This window comes from Oncorhynchus kisutch, linkage group LG6, assembly GCF_002021735.2.
Source record: "Oncorhynchus kisutch isolate 150728-3 linkage group LG6, Okis_V2, whole genome shotgun sequence".
Taxonomy (NCBI): domain Eukaryota; kingdom Metazoa; phylum Chordata; class Actinopteri; order Salmoniformes; family Salmonidae; genus Oncorhynchus; species Oncorhynchus kisutch.
In genome coordinates this window covers 26,880,732-26,903,586 of record NC_034179.2, presented here as the reverse complement: position 1 = coordinate 26,903,586, position 22,855 = coordinate 26,880,732, and the positions used below count along the sequence as shown (strand labels likewise).

The following is a 22,855-nucleotide window of genomic DNA, read 5'->3' as shown; positions in this document are numbered from 1 at the left end:
GCCGCCAGGCGCTGTGCTCTTTTCTTGCAGTCAGTCTACAAAGCCTGGTTATGCTCAGAATACTTCAACGCCACCCAGAGCCAGTGTCAACACAGGATTCCCTGCAAGCAATATTGTCTGGAGGTCCAGACCATGTGCCCCTTTGTGTTACCAGACAATGACGACTTGGTCTATGGAGGACAATCCAGTTTCATCTGTGCAGGTACAGTATGATTTGGGCCTTGAGTGACATTCTGTTGTTTGTGTTGCTATTTTTCACTCACCTCCCATAATTTCACAGGGACTGTAACTTGTTTGTCATCTGATAAGATCATCTGGATCTTAAATCTGTTTCTTCTCTTTGTGTGATGCAGGGCTACTAGAAAACCATTTAACCAATGCAGACCCAGAGTGTTGTGACGTCAGATGGAGTGGCTGCGACCCCTCTGTGGGGGCGGCGTGTGCCCTGACCCAGCTTCCGGGGTCATCATCATGGCAGCGGCGCAGCTCCCCACCTGTGTCGGCTGCGTCGCGACTGTGCAGCAGCAGACTCAGACTGTGTGTTCTGGTCCTCATCCTGCTGCACACTGTCGTCTCCTTTTCCACTGTCCAGAGCAGTGGCGCTGTGGGCTTGGAGGCCATGGTACCCCTGCCCCTGGAGGAGAGCTCTGCCCGAGAGGAGTGACTGACGATGAACAAGAGTTTCTACTGTTCCCCCCCGGCTTCCAGTCTACAGAGACTCCCTTCCTTCCCACTACCTGAGGAGTGAGGCATTTATAACCCTCTCTCTCCATCCAGTCCCCTCCACAGGACATCAGGAATGAGGAGGTTATACACCACTCCAGGGAAGGCTACAGGTCGGTATACCTCTTCGCCCTCCACCACACTAGAGGAGTGGCGAAGCACGGGCCCTCCCCTCCCGCAACACAGAGGGATATGGAGGTAGATAAGGCTTCGGAACTGAGAGCCAGCCATATCTCACGTGTAAGGAGGACATGAGAGGGCATGGTGAAAGAGGCGGGTCTCCCATCATGCTGAAAGAGGTACTGAATGCTGTTTCTAAGAAGGGTTTGGGTACAAATGGCCTTTTTCACTTATCACCACTCTATTTAATACGTTGAGTGATGGTTTTGGGGAGTTACGTACGAGGTTGAGTTTGTGAATTGCACAATTGGGAAAGTGTGAGTTGCAGGCTTGTATGCTAAGTTTTGTGTGTGTGCGTGTGCGTGTGTGTGTGTGTGTGTGTGTGTGTGTGTGTGTGTGTGTGTGTGTGTGTGTGTGTGTGTGTGTGTGTGTGAATGCAGTGAACAAGTCAGCAATTTAATTTATAAATACCCAACACATGAAATCAGGTGATCATTACATCTTTCAAGCCAATAGTATACTCGCGAGAAATACTTTGTTTGGCTTACAGCAAATATAGTTATTATTATTCTCACTAACACTACCCTCATTGTCATATACCAGGCAGAATAATTTCATGCAAATATTAGATTACAGATCCTAACCGAAGGTAAACCATGTTGTTTTTGATAGATGTCAGAGGTATACTATTAATGCTGTGGAGGAACATGTGTCTATGCAAAGCTGATTGAAACCAGTGGAAACTCCCCCTGGGTGTCTAATCGCTTACAGAAGGTAGATGATTGTGCCATGGAAGACTGTCTGGATTATAACTACACCAATCATTTCTTACTCATAAAACAGACAATTTACCACATATAACATATAACAAAGATCCAGAATGGCTAATTGGAGCAGGAGGCCCTTAATCACGGCTAAATGTTTAAGAAAATATTTTCAAGATGCGAATGCGTCGCATCATCAAAAACAATTTCTGTCACAGTAGAGATTTAGGGTGTGTCTATGCCCTCAATGTGAAATAGAGTGATTATTTGGAAAGAACCAAAACGTTTATATATATATTACTTCTAAATTCTAAATATCAGAGATATGAAAAAGATCCACCTTGATTTTTTTCATAAAGGTCATCTGTTGGCACGGTATTGTTATTTGTAAAGAAGAGCTAGAGTATAACTATATAAATGGTTCTCATGTGTTTCTGATTTATCACATAAAATTATTCTGACCTCTCTCTTCCTGGCATAATCTGTGTATTATTAAAAATAAAACGTTTTTTAAATTTGGGCTTGTCTTTGGGAAGCTGAAATAAGATGTCTTCCAATGTGACAAATTGATTCACAAATACAAATATATTTGACACATTATTTGTATCTTACAAAGTCATTCTAAGCCAAAACTATTGTTTTAGAGTAATCCTGGGTTCACCTCCCAAACACATACTGTATGTGACCTTGGTCTACCACAACACAGGCATACTGTTTATGTCCTAACAAAGCTATTGTAACTATTTTACTATTGAAAAACTATATCATAGCAGAGGTTTTTACAGAGTATATGTATATGAATTGAACTTGGATTTGAATATATGATATAAAAAAGTATGACATTTAAGAGATTCTTAATTTATCCTAAATAAAATATATAACATCACTGTAGCCTTTTAATGCCTACAATGAATTAGTAGGTGCTAATTTTATGTCTAACGAACTGCTAGTTTCTTTAGTTTATATTGCTAAAAGATAGTTATTTTTCTTACGACTGACTGTGGTGTGTAACTGAATATCTAACAGACATTGTTGACATGCTGATTTATAAACTGGTTGAAGATACCAAACACTGTAAAAGAGACAACCATGTTGATAACTATACCTTGGGATTGAAAATCCTGCCTGCCTTGTATGACTAACGTGTGAAACATTGTCTGGTCTCCCTATTTCCAAAAAAGGCCACTTGTACCCTTCATTCATATCAGTCATGGCTGTTGCTCATCCTGCTAGAATATGAAGGAATCGTACCTCTATCAGAGAAAGGAAAAGGGGATAAACATCTACACTGGTGTCCTAAGCCTGTATTCTGTTAGGGAAATACTTCTTATGCCATTTTATACACTGTGCTTCATTGTTTAGAACTTTTTGCACTAGTTCTATTAACATTTATTTTTCTCTGAGATTGTTTTGAAACTGTGCTAATGAATTCCGTTCTAAAAACAAATATTATCCCATATCTGTGTTTCTAGCTAACCTGTATATATGAAATCGGTTCTCTGTTTCTATTGTATTTTGGGCGGATCAGTGCCTGTTCACTGTTAAAGCCCAATAAAGTAATACAATTGTTCATCAACAGCCTCTCTTTTTGTGAGCAGTGCATTGTTAAACAACCTGAACTTTAGATTAAAAGTGAGCATCACCCTCATCATCACGCAGAGAAATATATCAGTTGAAGGGTCACATAAATCATGTCATGTCCGTGTTACTCTGTTTTACCAGTAGAGAGAGCTGTTGTTAAGTGAGAAGTGTGAGAAAATCAGTATGCTGTATATTTGTGAGAAAACTGTCTGCAGCACCATACTATTTCTGCATCAATGTCAGTGAGAAGGTTTTATACTGATTACTATTAAACAAAATATGATTTAACTTCCTGCTGTTATATGATCAGTCAAATTCCTGGAAAATAGACACCGACTACTGCACATTGGATTATCACAATCACATTTCAAATGTGATGTGTGACAGTATGCCTTGATAAGCAAATTGCCTTAGAAAACAAAAAAGTCTACTCTGTGTGTAAGTATGCTCTTATTTTAGTTTCTCTTTGAACACTGGAGTGAGAAAACACATTAGCATGGTCAAGTGTTTCATAAATGGTACACCTTTTGAAATGATTTGAAATGATTACCTTGTGAGTGGCCTATTCATGCACTTGTGAATTATGCATATTATCTGCTGAGGTAGTCTCCAACATTATTTGGTGGTACTACAGTGTACAGTATATCCACTCTGACAGTACTTGTGTCTGATTGATTTTTGCAATAATGTTGTTATATTTCTCTTCAAACAGTGCAGTATGAGGGCCTGGTCTCTCTAATACATCTGCTGTTCTGTTGACGCCTGTCAGATGTTGAGAAAAAATAATGGATCACAGCAAATCTTCACATCAGAAAAGGGCAGTTTCCCAGTTCTCTGTTGTATTGATGTTCAAATCTCATTCTGAACATTGGATCTCATAAAGCTCCTCTAAAAGCATGATCCATTCCCAATGCTGGAAAGTGATAAAAGACATATTTATATGAAGCTTGTTTTATTGCTCTTGGAATGGTGCTTCTACAGAAAGTCCTTTCTAAAGTGAATACTTTAAGGAACAGATATGGCCCATGAAAGATATAGGGACAGCCCCACTTGGTTCTGGGATGGAGACAAAGGATCCATGATTTAAGGTATGTTCCCCACAAACTGTTTAATTTTGTCAATGTATTACCTATGACCTTCCCACCCACCACTGCCATGTCTGTAGACATGTATCCCTATGTAGAAACATGAACATCATCTAGTTAATGCTGGAGATATTCTTGGGCATACTTGAATAGAATGAATGTGGGTCCGTGATGGTTTTGCCTGTATTTACATATCACCACTGAATGTTAGTGGGTGATAGACAGGGGTTGTCTGGGATTCTATGTATGTTCATGTCTGTTCTGCTATGCATAAAAACAACAGTGCTGGAATCACTGCTTTACTCTTTTATGACAGTGATGGGCATTCCTTACCTTTGGGGGCCTTGGTGTCTGCAGGCTCCTGGGGTTGCCTACCAATCCACAACAGACCTAGACTTGGAAAACCAGATGGAGTCACTTACTGCCTATTGTGCTGAAACATTGACAAAACAGAAACCAGGAGATCCTAAAGCTTTCCTGTAGCTTTCCAGGCTTACCAACAATATATCTATGGCCAGTGTTCATGTGTTGGTCAAATAAACTCAGAAGGTCAACACATAATGTTACCTTATGACCTGAGAGATTACATCAACGAGGAAGGATATACAGTGGGTGGGGGAAAGTATTTGGTCAGCCACCAATTGTCCAAGTTCTCCCACTTAAAAAGATGAGAGAGGCCTGTAATTTTCATCATAGGTACACTTCAACTATGACAGACAAAATGAGAAAAAAATCCAGAAAATCACATTGTAGGATTTTTAATGAATTTATTTGCAAATTATGGTGGAAAATAAGTATTTGGTCACCTACAAACAAGCAAGATTTCTGGCTCTCACAGACCTGTAACTTCTTCTTTAAGAGGCTCCTCTGTCCTTCACTCGTTACCTGTATTAATGGCACCTGTTTGAACTTGTTATCAGTATAAAAGACACCTGTCCACAACCTCAAACAGTCACACTCCAAACTCCACTATGGCCAAGACCAAAGAGCTGTCAAAGGACACCAGAAACAAAATTGTAGACCTGCACCAGGCTGGGAAGACTGAATCTGCAATAGGTAAGCAGCTTGGTTTGAAGAAATCAACTGTGGGAGCAATTATTAGGAAATGGAAGCCATACAAGACCACTGATAATCTCCCTCGATCTGGGGCTCCACGCAAGATCTCACCCCGTGGGGTCAAAATGATCACAAGAACATTGAGCAAAAATCCCAGAACCACACAGGGGGACCTAGTGAATGACCTGCAGAGCTGGGACCAAAGTAACAAAGCCTACCATCAGTAACACACTACGCCGCCAGGGACTCAAATCCTGCAGTGCCAGACGTGTCCCCCTGCTTAAGCCAGTACATGTCCAGGCCCGTCTGAAGTTTGCTAGAGAGCATTTGGATGATCCAGAAGAAGATTGGGAGAATGTCATATGGTCAGATGAAACCAAAATATAACTTTTTGGTAAAAACTCAACTCGTTGTGTTTGGAGGACAAAGAATGCTGAGTTGCATCCAAAGAACACCATTCCTACTGTGAAGCATGGGGGTGGAAACACCAGGCTTTGGGGCTGTTTTTCTGCAAAGGGACCAGGACGACTGATCCATGTAAAGGAAAGAATGAATGGGGCCATGTATCATGAGATTTTGAGTGAAAACCTCCTTCCATCAGCAAGGGCATTGAAGATGAAACGTGGCTGGGTCTTTCAGCATGACAATGATCCAAAACACACCGCCCGGGCAACGAATGAGTGGCTTCGTAAGAAGCATTTCAAGGTCCTGGAGTGGCCTAGCCAGTCTCCAGATCTCAACCCCATAGAAAATCTTTGGAGGGAGTTGAAAGTCTGTGTTGCCCAGCAACAGCACCAAAACATCACTGCTCTAGAGGAGATCTGCATGGAGGAATGGGCCAAAATACCAGCAACAGTGTGTGAAAACCTTGTGAAGACTTACAGAAAACTTTGACCTCTGTCATTACCAACAAAGGTTATATAACAAAGTATTGAGATACACTTTTGTTATTGACCAAATACTTATTTTCCACCATAATTTGCAAATAAATTCATTAAAAATCCTACAATGTGATTTTCTGGATTTTTTTTTCTCATTTTGTCTGTCATAGTTGAAGTGTACCTATGATGAAAATTACAAGCCTCTCTCATCTTTTTAAGTGGGAGAACTTGCACAATTGGTGTCTGACTAAATACTTTTTTGCCCCACAGTAGGTCACAGCCAATGTTTTAGACCATTACTGTGCATGTGAAGAGCTCATGGTTGACTGTCCTTTTGAACACTGTCCTTTCCAGTGAGAGGACAGAGGCTCTCAGGCACTCAAATAAGAAGTGACTAGTCCGACATCAACAGGCTAATGTTACTGGTAGTGTATGCAGCTAATCATCAAATCCTTCAAACAACAACTAAAAAGGGATCCAGGTACTAGAGTACTGTATGCTTGAGGCCCTTGTCATTGTGCCATTGTATTTGCTTTAATGCTTTTCACTGTGAAATCATCAGATGGATGAGGGGGAGGGGCTTAAGGGAGGCCCCATAATATACTACGTTGATCTTTTTAGTGGGCATGAGGAAATTATTACACTCTCCTGTTTTAATCATATTTTTCCAATTTATAGCCAAACACCGTCCATAATATTTGAAGTCTTGCAGCCAAGTGTTCTGTGACAGATGCCTAGACAGGAGTGAGCTGGGCAGCACCGCTCTCTCTCCCCATGCCAAGAGCTGACAGATCCTGCTGTTTCAAAGGGAGTCTAACACTTTGAGGATTACGGATAGCTCTGACATGGAAGGGGCTCAGCGCTGGAAAGTGGAATACCAGTCCCGGTTCAATCCCCCCCCCCACCTCCACAGGCCCACTGAGATACTCCTGTGGACCTGAAAGTGTGACAGGCAGTGAGTGTGAGAGAGAGAGAGGGATTCATTAGACATGTTTTAAACAGCATATAATTATAACCAAACAGCTGTGAACAAAATGTCTGAGTTGACTTGAATGGGCGGATTTGGTAAAAAAAAGAAACTCACACTGCACCGCATCTGTTTATAGAGGGTTTAAATGTGTAACTAAGGAAAATATGAATGTGTATTTTACACAAATGACAGTGTTTAGAAGAGGAAATGAATAGGGAGCCATCATGGTTTTCCATTGCCATTTTCACATGATGCATCATCGTCACTATATCCAACTGTATCCCACATGATTTCATTATGAGACATAAACAGTGCACTGTCACAGAACCAAAATGTATATCCCCATCCAATAGGGTGGTCTTAGTAGATGGATTAGGTCATAGATTCTCATGGCTGATGACAGGATGTGCTTCATGCGACAATGGGCACTGGCCATCAGTCATAGTGGGAAAATGGCTGAATTTGTTGGCAGAAAACAGAACTTGATCATGCGTGTATGTTTATTCAAAGTTCTTTGACATGTGAATTTCACAATTCCAGTCCTTTTAACTGACAGGCTTGAGGGAATGAAAATATATTGCTCTACATATGTTACTATAACGCCATAATGACTTTTATATTAACACTTTAAAGATGTCAGCTCTATGTGCTTTCAGAAGGCCTCATGTGTCTTCAGCTGTTGATATTGTAATAATGTTGGGGGGCATGACCAATGAGTAAGCAATGGAGCTGTGGGCATGCGCCCAGAAATCACCAAAATCATTTACATAGCATGACTCCAAGGTTATTGATACCCCCAAATAGTGTTACAGCATAAGAACCATCATTTTGGTTGATGTTTCTCAGGGGACCCTAATTAGTGGCAGACATGTGAAATGTATAAAAGCATCCCTTACTCATTTTTAGGTGAAAGCTTTTGTCCAGAAGATCCCGGTTACTGTACATAGTGACACTTGTAATTTATGGTGCATGGCTAAGCATTCAGAATGTGTGTCTCTGAAATACACTTAGGTTATGTGTGGTCTCAGATAAACCAGAATATTGATCTCTAACAGGTTGCATTATATTCAAGACAGGTTACATTATATTCAATATTTGTTTTTATTATGGATCCCCATTAACTGCTGCCAAGGCAGCAGCTACTCTTCCTGGGGTCCAGCAACATAAGACAGTTACATATAGTTTAAAATACTACATAACATTACATTTCATAACACCTTACCCAACACATTCAGTGTGTTCCTTCAGGCCACCACCACATATTTACAATACAACATCCATGTGCACGTGTGTAGATTGCTTGTCTTATCATGTGTGTGTCTGTCTGTCTCCGAAGCATGTAGAAAGATGTATGTTCTTCTATTTTGGCTGATCTAGCTACAGGACAAGGTCACCATTCATCATTAAAGTTTGATCTTCCAGTTTTTCAATGAGTTAGTACAATCCGGGATCCTTGGGACGTCCGTACCCTAAACCCTAACCTTAACCCCTATCTTTCCCATAACCCTAACCTAAACCCTTGGCTTAACCATTTTACAATTCAACTTTAATGGGGTAGGGACGTCTCAAGGACCACGCATAGCAATTACCTTTTTTCCAACGGAGTGGCGTGTAATAGCCAATGAGAGACGGAGGGGCGGATCTAACAAACGGGATCACTTTATTTTACAGTATCAGTGTGTGGGTTACCGTACCGTCCCCTGACTAGATGTGGATGAAGATAACTGTCACTGTGCTATCTTTTGAATATCAGTCAGCTCAGGTTAGGGACATAGCATCATAGACAAAAGCCGAGTATGCTGAAATAGCAACGACTGAAAGAGTATTTAGACATGGCACCCAAATCGCTGTCTGAAAAGTTAGCAAATTTAGAGGACAGTGACATAAAAGAGTCTACCTGCTTTTGCAGAAAACAGTGTAAGAACTGTAAAATCTTTCTGGGATTCTTCGTCTTATCCCTTTCATTGCATCTAGTTACGCTTTTCTGTTATTTGGACCTGAGATCCGAAGTGAAACGCGAGATTCTCCAGAAGAACAGAGAGGAGACACTGTCACCGGCCGCAACCGATATGAATGACCGATATTCTCCAGTATTCCAGCTGTTGGATATCAGCTACCCAGCTGATCTACAGGTAGGATAATTATCGCCTCTGTAATAGCTTAACACTAAACACATATTTACATTTTGTAAAAATGCATTGAAATACACATCAGGGACCAAAGTGCAGCCTTATACACCAAATTATTTTATACAGATTATGGATAATTTATTATTACAAATAACTGTATTTGTAAGTTCAATATGTACATCACTTTTGGTCTTTAAACATCTTTGTAAGACCTTGCATTTCAGTTGCTTATTCTCAATATTTAACCTAACTGACCAGACCCCAGGGTGCGCATACATGGTTAGCCTACTGTTGATAAACGGTATGATGTCTAGAACGTGGGGGACCTCATGCAGAGATATTTTCCTACCAGGGTGTGCTTTGCATAAAGTGCCTGGAATGATCACATGGTTAACATATTTTTCACTTGTGGGATGTTGAAACAACTGCCAATGTCTATCGTGAATGTGTATGATGATTAGGCTATTGACTGTCGTCAGTTAGAACCTTTCATTAGTCCTTGATCAGACAGAATAGTATATTGGTCCATGGTTCTCAAATGAGAACTACTTAGGCTTTCTTTGATTATGATACAGTCTCGTTGCAGGTTGGCAGTATGCTTATAGTAATACAAATCATAATTTCACAGTCGTGGTGCCCAATTCTCTATTGTTACTTGAGATTGATAATGCTTAATAATACTTTTGGTGAAAGTACTTTTTCCAAAGTGGTTTGGCGAGGATTTGAAAAGTGAGTGTATGGTTTGAGTGACCTGGTGGTGCATGTTGAGACGAGCAGACGCCTACGAGAATACTGCATGCCATCAGCATGTGGCACAGTAAGATTACACCCATCCCCTCCATGTATTAACAAGCCACTCACACATTTTACTGCATTGTTGGCATATTATAATCGCCTACAATTTCGTCATGAGGGCAGAAAACACCTGGGGCCATTGACGATGTTACTGGAATCAAATCATAAAAGGCGCTACAGTTCTCTTGTCAGCTATTCTTTTAGCCTGTGAATTGACATAATGGGACAGAGCTCCCACTTGTCTGAGGCTATAGTGTGTCAGATGCCAAACGTGAGTGGTTTGAAATATTATTTTACAGGAGCATGGTAAGCCATGTGAAAAGTACTACTGCACAGAAACATATGGTAGGAAGACGACAGTCAGTGGATGCCTTTCAATTTCAGATCAATTAAATGACACATAACTTGACAACGTTAAGATCAGCAGGATAGCCTAGTGGTTAGAGCGTTGGACTAGTAACCGGAAGGTTGCAAGTTCAAACCCCCGAGCTGACCAGGTACAAATCTGTCGTTCTGCCCCTGAACAGGCAGTTAACCCACTAGGCCGTTATTGAAAATAAGAATTTGTTCTTAACTGACTTGCCTGGTTAAATAAAGGTCAGATAAAAAAATCCATCTGGCCCTCATTGACATTATAATCAGATGAGATGAAAAGTTGAATGATTTGGTTGTGATCATGTTGCTCTGAGTTCTCCAGAAACCAAGTTGTTGTCTTTGACCTTGCTACCAGCTGTGAAAGTACTACACAGCACTAGGTGGTTGCAATTTTCTTTCTTTTTTAATCCCCTAGTAGACTTATCAAACAAATCCTTAGCTTTTAAGTTCAGTCACTATGTTTGTTGTAGGCCTATGGATGATTTGTTCATAGGGGTTTATATTGAGAAAAAGACCTAAAAAAGCCCAAATGAGATTGTGAATGAACTATAGCTGGTATACGACCCCTTGCTTCGTCATTTCAACTTCCCCAGGCATTGTGGCTTGCCTCCAGAGCTCAGTGTGAAATCTCTAACTAGCACAGTTAGCTCCACACAAATATCCGGTTCCAACCCTCAACATCACTATTAAATCAGACTTTGTGCTCTGTTGCAGTATGAGATTTCTTACAGGATATTACCTTAAAAGCAACGTTGTGCAACGCAAGTAATTACATCCACTCAATTACTCAACTCCATTAAAATGGAGCATTGTGGGAGAATGTACATATGGCAGTAGATGTTAATATAGATGCAGACATATATAAGAAGTGAGAGACCTTTTAGAGTTGATTTAGGCAACATATTTGGAATTACGTTTATGGATGTGTTTATTGTTTGCGTTTGTATTTGTCTGTATTGTCAATTGCATTGAGTCCTTATTACCATAGATTTAAGCAAAAACCTGAACCAAAGAACCATCCAGAGGGTATGTGGTCAGGGTTCAATCTGAGGGCTGTAGTTATAGAGGTTAGAGTTAGGGATGGGCCCTGTGTAATTTTACATAATCTATTGTAATACCCACCACTCAAGCTAATAAAACATAAGTAAACACACATTTAAACACACATACAGTTAACACACACACACATACCACCACATGACACACCACCTCCCTCCCCTCAATTAGATCATCCCCTGATGATGAACTGTAGATGTGTGGTCAAGAAAAATGTGCTTACTTTAGGTTTTAATTGATTTATTTGGAATGCTTTCAAAGGAACAAGTGGGCCTCGGGCCATATTTGTTACTGGGGACAGGTGTCAAGACTGTTGCTAATTTTGTTATGTTTGCAAGGGAGTTAGGAAAGAATGTTTGAATGTCCCTAATTGTGGATGATGTTTGCCATGATATGCACCTGCTTCACTTTAGATTATCTTGAGGGTTTAGCTAGTGGCTACACAGATGTTATTCTCTTTCTTATGGGAAGCTATTCATACAAACAAAACATTTTGTGTCTTTCGGTATGTTTAGAAAACAGAGGGACAGTTACTGCTAACTAAAGAGTAAAACGTCAAAAAGCCTAAAAGGGTTTCCTGTTGAGTATTATTTTGAAGGTGAAAGCTTTTTTACATCATAAAGGTATTTACCTCTTGCATGAGACTGGACAAAATAACACATTTTCATTGTTTGGAGCAGCTAATTAGTGTGACCAATTTGTTTCTAACCTGAGTCACGACTCAAGATTGTGTTAGCCCACAGAGCCTGTCTAGGCAATGGCATTAGCTTTGGGAGCTAACGCAAACTCTTTTCATGACATAGACTGATCAGATTAATCCAGGTGAAAGCTATGATCGCTCCCTTATTGATGTCACCTGTAAAATCCAATTAAATCAGTGTAGATGAAGAGGAGGAGACGGGTTAAAGAAAGATTTTTAAGCCTTCAGACAATTGAGATGGATTGTGTATGTGTGCCATTCAGAGGGTGAATGGGCAAAACAAAAGATTGAAGTACCTTTGAACGGGGTATGGTAGTAGATGCCAGGCGCACTGGATTGAGTGTGTCAAGAACTGCAACGCTGCTGGGTTTTTCACGCTCAACAGTTTCAAGAATGGTCCACCGCTCAAAGGACATCCAGCCAACATAACACAACTGTTGGAAACATTGGAGACAACCAGCATCCCTGTGGAATGCTTTCGACACCTTGTAGAGTCCATGCCCCGACGAATTGAGGCTGTTCTGATATATCGATATCAATGTTCCTCTTATTTTGTACACTCGGGGTACAGTACCAGTCAAAAGTTTGGACATACCTACAAATTCCAGGGTTTTTATTTATTTTTACTATGTTCTACATTGTGAAAAAATAGTGAAGACTATGAAAACTATGAAATAACACACATGGAATCATGTAGTAACCACAAAAGTGTTAAACAAATATATTTGAGATTCTTCTAAGTATCCACCCTTTGCCTTGATGACAGCTGGAATGCATTTTAATTAACAGGTGTGCCTTGTTAAAAGTTCATTTGTGGAATTTCTTTCCTTCTTAATGCATTTGAGCCAATCAGTTGTGTTGTCACAAGGTAGGGGTGATATACAGAAGACTTGGTAAAAGACCAAGTCCATATTATGGCAAGAACAGCTCAAATAGGCAAAGAGAAATGACAGTCCATCATTACTTTAAGACATGAAGGTCAGTCAATCCAGAAAATGTCAAGAACTTTAAACGTTTCTTCAAGTGCAGTCGCAAAAACCATCAAGCGCTATGATGAAACTGTCTCTCATTAGTACCACCACAGGAAAGGAAGACCCAGAGTTACCTCTGCTGCAGAGCATACATTCATTAGAGTTAACTGCACCTCAGATTGCAGCCCAAACAAATGCTTCACACAGTTCAAGTAACAGACACATCTCAACATCAACTGTTCAGAGGAGACTGCGTGAATCAGGCCTTCATGGTCGAATTGCTGCAAAGAAACCACTACTAAAGGACACCAATAATAAGAAGAGACTTGCTTGGGCCAAGAAACACAAGTAACGGACATTAGACTGGTGGAAATCTGTCCTTTGGTCTGTTGAGTCCAAATGTGAGATTTTTTGTTCCAACAGCTGTGTCTTTGTGAGATGCGGAATAGGTGAACGGATGATCTCCGCATGTGTGGTTCCCACCGTGAAGCATGGAGGAGGTGCTGTGATGGTGTGGGGGTGCTTTGCTGGTGACACTGTCAGTGCTTTATTTAGAGTTCAAGGCACACTTAACCAGCATGGCTACCACAGTATTCTGCAGCAATACTCCATCCCATCTGGTTGCGCTTTGTTTTTCAAATGATAGTGTTCCAAGATGGCGTAGCAGTAAGTCGTCCTGTCGTGTCGTGTCCCTGTAAATTTTGTTTATTTTTCGTTTTTTACATATTTTTCCCCAATGTAGCTATTTTTCCTAAAGTATTTATATTTACTTCGGAACCCCTCAACTGAAGCTAGCCAGCTAACCACCAGCTATGCTAGCGGTCTTCAGCTAACCGGTCATCAGCTAACCTGTAGTTCGGAAAGCTCTCGCCAGTTCGAACAACGCGACTCTAACCAGAGCATAACGGACCTATTTATTTTTCATCCCCGGATTCATCCCCGGATTCCCACCGCAAACGGAACATTTTTCAGCTGGATTTTTCAGCTGGATCTTCACAACTAGCTATCTAGCTAAATCGCAACCCCGGATGATTACCCCTGGCTAGCGTTTCCACCCACTTAGCTTGAAGCTAGCCCGGCCTGCGCTACCACCGTAGCATACTCCTGAGCTACAATACCCGGGCCCACGACCGGTCTATCGATGTCACCCCATGAAGAGGAATAAACAGACTCACCCCATCGCGACGTCCCCCAAAGGCTAACTCTCTAGCCCTCGCTATCTCCCTGCTTGCTAATTCGGCCTGCTAACTGCTAGCTTGTCCAGCTCCGGTCCGCTAACTGCTACCTTGTCTAGCCCGGGCCTACAAACTGTTAGCTTGTTAGCACAGGCCTGCTAACCGCCTGAATCGCCGCGTCCCAAACGCTCACCGGACCCATATTTACTTTCTATCTCTTTTGACTTTTAATTTGTTTATACCTTCCGGAAACCTGCCTCACCCAATGTGATACGGAATCGCTATTATTTTTTATATTTTTTTAGAACACACTCAAGAACCTCCAGAAGCTAACCAGCTAACTAGCTACAAGCTATTTAGTCATTGTTAGTTTTTTTTACCTGGATAACACTCGCCAGTCCAGCTTCCCTGCCCTATCCACCGCTGCCCCCTGGACACTGATCTCTTGGCTACATAGCTGATGCACGCTGGACTGTCCATTAATCACGGTACTCCATTCTGCTTGTTTGTTTTATCTGTTGGCCCCGTTGCCTAGTCTACGCCATTTTACCTGCTGTTGTTGTGCAAGCTGATTAGCTGTTGTCTCACCTACTGTTTTAGCTAGCTTTCCCAATTCAACACCTGTGATTACTGTATGCCTCGCTGTATGTCTCTCTCAAATGTCAATATGCCTTGTATACTGTTGTTCAGGTTAGTTATCATTGTTTTAGTTTACAATGGAGCCCCTAGCTCCACTCTTCATACCCCTGATAACTCCTTTGTCCCACCTCCCACACATGCGGTGACCTCACCCATTACTACCAGCATGTCCAGAGATACAACCTCTCTCATCATCACCCAGTGCCTGGGCTTACCTCCGCTGTACCCGCACCCCACCATACCCCTGTCTGCGCATTATGCCCTGAATATATTCTACCATGCCCAGAAACCTGCTCCTCTTATTCTCTGTCCCCAACGCTCTAGGCGACCAGTTTTGATAGCCTTTAGCCGCACCCTCATACTACTCCTTCTCTGTTCCGCGGGTGATGTGGAGGTAAACCCAGGCCCTGCATGTCCCCAGGCACCCTCATTTGTTGACTTCTGTGATCGAAAAAGCCTTGGTTTCATGCATGTCAACATCAGAAGCCTCCTCCCTAAGTTTGTCTTACTCACTGCTTTAGCACACTCTGCTAACCCTGATGTCCTTGCTGTGTCTGAATCCTGGCTCAGGAAGGCCACCAAAAATTCAGAGATTTCCATACCCAACTATAACATCTTCCGTCAAGATAGAACTGCCAAAGGGGGAGGAGTTGCAGTTTTCTTCAGAGATAGCCTGCAAAGTAATGTCATACTTTCCAGGTCCATACCCAAACAGTTCGAACTACTAATTTAGAAAATTACTCTCTCCAGAAATAAGTCTCTCACGGTTGCCGCCTGCTACCGACCCCCCTCAGCTCCCAGCTGTGCCCTGGACACCATTTGTGAATTGATCGCCCCCCATCTAGCTTCAGAGTTTGTTCTGTTAGGTGACCTAAACTGGGATATGCTTAACACCCCGCCAGTCCTACAATCTAAGCTAGATGCCCTCAATCTCACACAAATCATCAAGGAACCCACCAGGTACAACCCTAACTCTGTAAACAAGGGCACCCTCATAGACGTCATCCTGACCAACTGGCCCTCCAAATACACCTCCGCTGTCTTCAACCAGGATCTCAGCGATCACTGCCTCATTGCCTGTATCCGCTACGGAGCCGCAGTCAAACGACCACCCCTCATCACTGTCAAACGCTCCCTAAAACACTTCTGTGAGCAGGCCTTTCTAATCGACCTGGCCTGGGTATCCTGGAAGGACATTGACCTCATCCCGTCAGTTGAGGATGCCTGGTCATTCTTTAAAAGTAACTCCCTCGCCATTTTAGATAAGCATGCTCCGTTCAAAAAATGCAGAACTAAGAACAGATACAGCCCTTGGTTCACCCCAGACTGCCCTCGACCAGCCGTCTTCATCGACCTTGCCAAGGCTTTCGACTCTGTCAATCACCATATTCTTATCGGCAGACTCAGTAGCCTCGGTTTTTCGGATGACTGCCTTGCCTGGTTCACCAATTACTTTGCAGACAGAGTTCAGTGTGTCAAATCGGAGGGCATGCTGTCCGGTCCTCTGGCAGTCTCTATGGGGGTGCCACAGGGTTCAATTCTCGGGCCGACTCTTTTCTCTGTGTATATCAATGATGTTGCTCTTGCTGCGGGCGATTCCCTGATCCACCTCTACACAGACGACACCATTCTATATACTTTCGGCCCGTCTTTGGACACTGTGCTATCTAACCTCCAAACAAGCTTCAATGCCATACAACACTCCTTCCGTGGCCTCCAACTGCTCTGAAACGCTAGTAAAACCAAATGCATGCTTTTCAACCGGTCGCTGCCTGCACCCGCATGCCCGACTAGCATCACCACCCTGGATGGTTCCGACCTAGAATATGTGGACGTCTATAAGTACCTAGGTGTCTGGCTAGACTGCAAACTCTCCTTCCAGACTCATATCAAACATCTCCAATCGAAAATCAAATCAAGAGTAGGCTTTCTATTCCGCAACAAAGCCTCCTTCACTCACGCCGCCAAGCTTACCCTAGTAAAACTGACTATCCTACCGATCCTCGACTTCGGCGATGTCATCTACAAAATGGCTTCCAACACTCTACTCAGCAAACTGGATGCAGTCTATCACAGTGCCATCCGTTTTGTCACTAAAGCACCTTATACCACCCACCACTGCGACTTGTATGCTCTAGTCGGCTGGCCCTCGCTACATATTCGTCGCCAGACCCACTGGCTCCAGGTCATCTACAAGTCCATGCTAGGTAAAGCTCCGCCTTATCTCAGCTCACTGGTCACGATGGCAACACCCATCCGTAGCACGCGCTCCAGCAGGTGTATCTCACTGATCATCCCTAAAGCCAACACCTCATTTGGCCGCCTTTCGTTCCAGTACTCTGCTGCCTGTGACTGGAACAAATTGCAAAAATCTCTGAAGTTGGAGACTTTTATCTCCCTCACCAACTTCAAACATCAGCTATCTGAGCAGCTAACCGATCGCTGCAGCTGTACATAGTCTATTGGTAAATAGCCCACCCTTTTCACCTACCTCATCCCCATACTGTTTTTATTTATTTACTTTTCTGCTCTTCTGCACACCAATATCTCTACCTGTGCATGACCATCTGATCATTTATCACTCCAGTGTTAATCTGCAAAATTGTAATTATTTGCCTACCTCCTCATGCCTTTTGCACACATTGTATATAGACCCCCCCTTTGTTTTCTACTGTGTTATTGACTTGTTAATTGTTTACTCCATGTGTAACTCTTTGTTGTATGCTCACACTGCTATGCTTTATCTTGGCCAGGTCGCAGTTGCAAATGAGAACTTGTTCTCAACTAGCCTACCTGGTTAAATAAAGGTGAAATAAAAAAAATATTTAAAAAAATAGGACAATGACCCAAAACACACCTCCAGGGTGTGTAAGGGCTATTTGACCAAGGAGAGTGATGGAGTGCTGCATCAGATGAACTCGCCTCCACAATCACCCGACCTCAACCCAATTGAGATGGTTTGGGATGAGTTGGACCGCAGAGTGAAGGAAAGGGCAGCCATCAAGTGCTCAGCATATGTGGGAACTCCTTCAAGACTTTTGGAAAAGTATTCCTCATGAAGCTGGTTAAGAGAACACCAAGAGTGTGCAATGCTGTCATCAAGAAAAAGGGTGGATACTTTGAAGAATCTCAAATATACAATACACTTTGATTTGTTTAACACTTTTTTTGCTACATGATTCCATATGTGTTATTTCATAGTGTTGATGTCTTCACTAATATTCTTTAATGTAGAAAATTGTAAAAATAAAGAAAAACCCTTGAATGAGTACGTTTTTCCAAACTTTTGACTGGTACTCTACGTGTTCACCAACTGTGTGTTCCATATCACATGCAACTATTTTTGAGGGAGACAAATATTGAGCAATCGTATAGCGGTGAACTAACACTTTAACAATATGCATTTATTTATGTGCCAAAATTGTTGTTTTCACCACTAATCTGTAAGGTAAATCACTGCTTTGAAGTGACTTTGACATACAGTACTGTATGTCCATATGATGTTACCTATTATATAGTCTTTAGTCAGCTTTTGCAGAAATATGGTGCTCACTTACTTTAGAGTGGTTTATTTCAAAGAGAACTCAGTAATCACACAATTATTTTCTAACGCCTCCACTCTGAAACTCAAAACAGCGTTGGTTTGAGGTTCACAAAAATATGTGTCTTCAAAGTAGCCTCAATTCCCAGTTATATCATCTGTGACTCCACACGTTTGTCATATAAACGTAGAGGTCATGTAACTTGAGTTGTGTATATTGAACATACTAAATGTCTATTGAGCCATATTGTAGATGATCAAAAAGGCCTGCATGCACCAGTGATCTTTTCACTCAGTATCCCAGTTGTTACATAAGATCAGGCTTCATAATTCCATCATGATAGTAGCTCAGATACCATTAGGCAGTTCTGCCTTTTTACTTTAATTTCCTAGTAGCCCTGGAAGGCTATGGAGGGCTATGGACCACCATGACTCAGAACAGTTGGAGACCAAGGTGTATCCGCATTCTACATGAGCTTTGGCGCCTGCCGGGAGACCAGCCAAGAGGGAGTTACATTTCATTTTAGGAAGCAAGAGTACTAAACAAGACAGTAACTCATTCAACTATCAATCATGTATTGTCAATTTGTCATATTATCAACAGTTGAACAGTATAGTCATTTTTGTGGTTTTTGGCTAACCACAATTAGTCCTTTATTTTTCAACTTGTATTTTCAGACCAACCATGGATGTTTTATTATTGCTCTTCTCTGTGAAGTTCAATTTGTGTGGGTAAGCCCAGACATCTTTGGTGAAGTAGTTTGTGCAATTACTTGAGAGGAATTCTTGTGAAACTGTTGTCTCTCTGTCCTGTGACGGAAGACCACGGCACAGCCACTTTATGAGAGAGTTTTTACAAAAGGCAGGATTACATTTGCTAATAACATGCCATTCTGTATTTTGTATTTTTTTGTGGGTGAACCAATTTGTTTACTAACTAGAACACATCCTTCAAAATAATCTCAGGACAGCGCATTATAAATTAATACCCATAAAATGATGGGCTTATACTGACTTGAGGTCTGTGCCTAATTCAATTTGAACAAAAGTCTGAGCAGAAAGAGTTTAGAAAGTGATTGTGCATAATATTGTTCTTGTATAAAAAAGAAATATCTTAAAGGACTTATTTTTCTGGACGTTCATGTATATGAGCATCCCAAATTCTTAACATTACTAAGAAGCATATCGAGGAGATTGATCAAAACAAATTTGTTCTCATCCATCACAAATAATTAATTTCAGAATCAAACATCTTCCTGCATTTCTTCCCTTCTACCCTCCCTAAACCTCACTCAGATAGTGATCATAGCAACTTCCTGTGCCCATTGCTGGACCTACAGTACATCCAGCCTTCAGCACTGTATAGCATGTAATATTAACCTTAATTACACTGTAATGTCTGTTGGTGTATTAATTGCATTACCCATTGATGTTAATTTAATGGGAAACATTAAATGGCCCCAACAAATACTGCAATAGTTTAATCTTTGCATACATGTAATAACAATGTACTGAAGTAGAAATTGAAATCATGAACACTGCTATTATATCAATCAAATAAATAATATAGGCCTGTTTATCAGCCCAGTCATCATATTCCCATTCTATAGTGGTTTGAGTTTTGAAAGAGACTATGAAAAATAGAGGAGAAGTGAAAGCAAGTTGTCAACCTTGCTGCAGAGCAGATGTGGGCCCACATTTACGAAACATGTTTCATGTGGTTTTCTGGCTGTCCCAAATTGGAATTGTTTTAAAGCCACAACACACAGAAACTGTGCCAGGAGGAAGGGTAGGGTGAGCACTTGGAGGAACAAAGGGAGGAAAACGAGGTAGCAGGTGGAAAAACATATTTGCCAAATTGCTGACAGGTGCTCCAAAGCATTGGTTAGAAGGTTCAAATAGAAAACCCAGCATGGGGAATTGAACAAGCTTTCCCGAATTTGGCTAAGAGCCACTCAAAGCAAGATGTGGAAATTTTAGCTACCTAGCACCAGTAGTGTAAAGTACTTAAGTAAAAATACTTTAAAGTAGTACTTAAGTTGTTTTTTGGGGTATCTGTACTTGACTATTTATATTTTTGGCAACTTTTCCTTTTACTTCACAACATTCCTAAAGAAAATAATGTACTTTTTACTCCATACATTTTCCCTGACACCCAAAAAGTACTCATTACATTTTGACAGGAAAATGGTCCAACTCATACACTTATCAAGAGAACATCCCTGGTCATCCCTACTGCCTCTGACCTGGCGGACTCACTAAACACAAATGCTTCGTTTGTAAATTATGTCTGAGTGTTGGAGTGTGCCCCTGGCTATCTGTCAATAAAAAAAATACTAATTGTGCAGCCTGGTTTGCTTAATATAAGGAATTTCAAATGATTTATACTTTTACTTTTACTACTTAAGTACATTTTAGCAATTCCATTTACTTATGATACTTAAGTATTTTTTAAACAAAATACTTTTAGACTTTTACTCAAGTAGTATGTTACTGGGTGACTTTCACTTTTACTTGAGTCATTTTCTATTAAGGTGTCTTTACTTTTACTCAAGTATGACAATTTAGTACTTTTCCACAACTGTCTAGCACCAAGTTGTTGGCATATTTGTTGGGATTTTCTTTGTTGAGATTTATTTAAACCCACTCACGTGCCTTGCAAGAATCTGTGTTCAGAGCTACAGTTTTTAGACGCAATGTCAATTGATTGGTTGCTGTGCATACTTTGGTACAGAAAGATGTAGATGTAGTATGCTGCGCATACTTTGGTACAGAAAGATGTAGATGTAGTATGCTGTGCATACTTTGGTACAGAAAGATGTAGATGTAGTATGCCGTGCATACTTTGGTACAGAAAGATGTAGATGTAGTATGCCGTGCATACTTTGGTACAGAAAGATGTAGATGTAGTATGCTGTGCATACTTTGGTACAGAAAGATGTAGATGTAGTATGCTGTGCATACTTTGGTACAGAAAGATGTAGATGTAGTATGCTGTGCATACTTTGGTACAGAAAGATGTAGTATGCTGTGCATACTTTGGTACAGAAAGATGTAGGCCTACAGTGCATCTAGCTGTACATATTGTGGGGATTCACGATAGGTACTGATCTGAGCATGATTGTGTTAGCTCAGCTGACTGATAGAGACTTTAGGGTGGATTTACATTAGTAAAATATGTCTAGTAAGAGCTATCTCTCTTTAACATCAGATTACCAACTTTTCTGTTTACACCGGCCTTGGATGTGGTGTGGCCAAAGCCTCATTCCTAACTTGTGTGAGTGCAACTATTAGCATACCGTAAATACCAAGGTATATAGACAAACAAAATAAGGATAGCAAATCAAACTATACAGGAGCTTCTCATGTAAACCATATTGCATATAGTGTTGCAGACTTGATTAATCAGACTGGTCTCCTAGACAATAACGAACATAGTAAACGTAAATCCAGGACACGCAAATGAGTATGTTACGTTTGGTATGGTTACATAAGATGGAAGCTTACTTAAGGCAAAAATGAAAGGAGGGTGGTTGGTTGGTCGGGGTAGATGGGTTTGCGTATAATGTAAATGTCTAGCAACCCAAAAGTTGCGTGTTTGAATCTCATCATGGACAAATTTAGCATTTTATCTAATTAGCAACTTTGCCTCTACTTACTACTTTTCAACTACGTTGCAAGTAGCATGTTAGCTAACCCTTTCCCTAAAAGACCATTTATGCTTGATCTGGCAATGTGGTCTGGAAGCTCTGTATGTTAGCCACAACAAATTTGAATTCGTAACATATCATACATTTTGCGAATTTTAAACATATTGTAAATTTTGCAAATTCGTAACATGTCATACAAAATGGGTGATGAACATCCACAAATGAATACATACCATATGAACCGTAACATATCACACTAAATGGAGTGTCTCAGATTTACATACAAAATAATACAAAATGCTTCGAGACCACATTAGATTAATGCAATGATACACAAATGGGTAGATACACTACATGACCAAAAGTATGTAGACACCAGCTCATCGAACATCTCATTCCAAAATCATGGGCATTAATATGGAGTTGGTTCCCCCTTTGTTGCTATAACAGCCTCCATTCTTCTGGGAAGGCGTTCCACTAGATGATGGAACATGCTTCCATTCAGCCACAAGAGCATTAGTGAGATTGGGCACTGATGTTGCGTGATTAGGCCTGGCTTGCAGTTGCCCTTCCAATTCATCCCAATGGGGTTCAATGGGGTTGAGGTCAGGGCTCTGCAGGCCAGTCAAGTTCTCCCACATCGA

General features: G+C 41.2%; 2 protein-coding genes across 5 annotated transcripts in view; both read left to right on the top strand.

Moving 5' to 3' along the window:
- Positions 1-3,183, top strand: part of nalf2 (NALCN channel auxiliary factor 2) — a 44,860-nt gene extending 41,677 nt beyond the window's left edge. For both annotated transcript variants that reach the window (XM_020484515.2, XM_031826515.1), the window contains 2 exons: positions 31-202; positions 354-3,183. In XM_020484515.2, coding sequence (XP_020340104.1) covers positions 31-202; positions 354-664 — 483 coding nt within the window. In that variant the 3' untranslated portion in view covers positions 665-3,183. The remainder of the gene's footprint in view (positions 1-30; positions 203-353) is intronic.
- A 5,686-nt stretch (positions 3,184-8,869) lies between these two features.
- LOC109892093 (ectodysplasin-A) overlaps positions 8,870-22,855 on the top strand; it is a 67,534-nt gene continuing 53,548 nt past the window's right edge. For all 3 annotated transcript variants that reach the window (XM_020484514.2, XM_020484513.2, XM_020484512.2), the window contains exon 1: positions 8,870-9,312. In XM_020484514.2, the coding sequence (XP_020340103.1) occupies positions 9,013-9,312 (300 nt within the window). In that variant the 5' untranslated portion in view covers positions 8,870-9,012. The remainder of the gene's footprint in view (positions 9,313-22,855) is intronic.